This window comes from Engraulis encrasicolus, chromosome 23 (assembly GCF_034702125.1).
Source record: "Engraulis encrasicolus isolate BLACKSEA-1 chromosome 23, IST_EnEncr_1.0, whole genome shotgun sequence".
In the NCBI taxonomy this organism is placed as follows: Eukaryota; Metazoa; Chordata; class Actinopteri; order Clupeiformes; family Engraulidae; genus Engraulis; species Engraulis encrasicolus.
Genome location: NC_085879.1, coordinates 36,838,919 through 36,841,205, shown reverse-complemented (window position 1 = coordinate 36,841,205; position 2,287 = coordinate 36,838,919). Strand labels below are relative to the sequence as shown.

Sequence of the window (2,287 nt, the reverse complement as noted above, 5' to 3'; positions counted from 1 at the left end):
TTCGGCTGCGTCTTCTTCGAGGTTTCTCATTTATGTCTGTGTGTGTGTGTGTGTGTGTGTGTGTGTGTGTGTGTGTGTGTGTGTGTGTGTGTGTGTGTGTGTTTGCGTGTGTGTGTGTCCTCCATTAGGCAGGTGAGTAAGTGTGAGGGCGCCGCGCTGGCCGCTCGGTTCGGCTGCGTCTTCTTCGAGGTCTCGGCTTGTCTGGACTTCCTCTCCGTTCAGCACGTCTTCCACGAGGCCGTGAGGGAAGTGAGGTCACGCGAGGCCATGAGGTCACTTCCTGTTCGGCCCCTCTTCATCACCGAGGACCGCCCCCTCCTGGGTCACATGACCGCGACCCCCCAGGTGGCCCCGCCCTGTTTTAAGGAGATGCCCGCCCCCGCCACGGCCAAGCTGGTGACCGTCAAGTCGTCTAGAGCTCAGAGCAAACGCAGAGCCCCCACACTCACACTGCTCAAGGGATTTAAGATCTTCTGAGATGGGGGAACACACGCGCGCACGCACACACACACACACACACACACACACACACACACACACACACACACACACAGAGTTACCCTAAGCCACACACACACACACACACACACACACACACACACACACACACACACACACACACACACACACACACACAGAGTTACCCTAAGCCACACACACACACACACACACACACACTCTCTCTCTCTCTCTTAAACACACACACCCACACACCAGAACGGTTCCATTTTCGGTTCCTAGAAAACCTGAATTAAACCTGCAGTTACCCAAAGTGGCCAGTAGATAGCGTAACTGGTTTGTAAATCATGAGTTCCCCTGCCTGCCACAAGGCGGCGCTCATTGTGACTTAAGCAATGGCGGGTTAAAGGCATTTAATTCTATACAGCATTCATGATTAATTGCATGCTGCAAGTTGTCCTCTCGGCATGGCTTGGCAAGTATAATAAACGGTTTTGATACTGATAAATGTACTCATGTCTGATTAAAATTGTTCTGCTGTACGGTGCAACTTCACTTCTGGTACTACCAATCCTATGTCAAGCTTGCCTGACATGATTTTTTAATGTAGCCTACGCTACCCAGTCTGTCGACAGCTTACCAAAACAGAGACCCAAGATTGCCACTTTCTAGTGGTAAAAACAACCTGTAGGCTAGTCTACATGAGTCACAACCAGTTATTGACATGTGAGCTCAAGCCAGCAACTTGACTCAAAGCATTAGGTATAGGACTACATACAAGTAGGCTATGGATGCATTTACATGAATCAAAAGTTCTGTTCAACCATGCAGACGTTGTGCGAGATCAATGTGGGGCTCGATTGACTGGGGATGGTTTCTCGGAGTGCACACCGCACTTACAAATTGACTTGATTTGAAACACCTTGCACAACCGTAGCCGAAGTGTATGAGAATACAATCACGCACAAGAATGAGTCTCAGAAGTGTTTTCGTTGGTTTAGCCTACTCGATGTATTTACTGTCTGAATGCACGGTAGGCTATCAGTTTGCTTCTAGTGTAGATCACTCTGCCGGTATGACACTATAGCTCCATAACATAGCCCAAAAGGTGCATGCCTCGTTATTTTAGTGCAACGGGATGCTGGTCTCGTCAAACCTTAGTGCAGTGTACTTATTTCCAAAGTGTAAAATTGAACTTAAGACGCATCATGTGTCTCCTCTAGCTGCATTGAACAGCTGTATCGGTCATCCCCAGTCAATCAAGCCCCACATTGATCTCGCACAACTTCCCTGACTACCGTTTTAAAAACTTGCCTTACCTTTTAAAAAAACTTTTCTTGACTCCGGAACACCTCGTAATTCTGTCACTTTAATCCACATTTTGACGTAGCCAAGCCATTGCTGCTAACCAGTCAGCCATAAGTCATGAATTCATGCAGTTTGTTTTGACAGTAGGTAACGTTCTGTGAAACAGTCTAGGTTCAGCATCAAACTGGAATTGTTCATCTGGCATTTTAAATTCATATACTGTACGTGTAATAAAGCAGTAAAAAAACAAACAAAAAAACCCCACCATGAGGTCATGGTTGAGGTTGACGGTATTGCAGGCATAGTTGAGGTTGACGGTGTTGCCGTTGTAAAGATGCTGCAACTCTCTGCACGCAAGTTAATCGAATGCAAGAGCAGGTGTTTGAACAGGTTGGATGTATTGCCATTCTTGCATGATATTAGTTTATCGCAGATATTGCAGCGCGCTCCTTCCTTATCTACTTTCCTGAAATATAGCCACGCTTTCGACGGCATGTTTTTGTTTCTCAATAGTACAATC

General features: G+C 46.8%; 1 protein-coding gene across 1 annotated transcript in view; it reads left to right on the top strand.

The window, feature by feature from the left end:
• The window catches only part of rasl12 (RAS-like, family 12), an 8,992-nt gene extending 8,506 nt beyond the window's left edge, over positions 1–486 (top strand). The window contains exon 6 of the mRNA XM_063189572.1: positions 129–486. Coding sequence (XP_063045642.1) covers positions 129–477 — 349 coding nt within the window. The 3' untranslated portion in view covers positions 478–486. The remainder of the gene's footprint in view (positions 1–128) is intronic.
• The last annotated feature ends 1,801 nt before the right edge of the window (positions 487–2,287 follow it).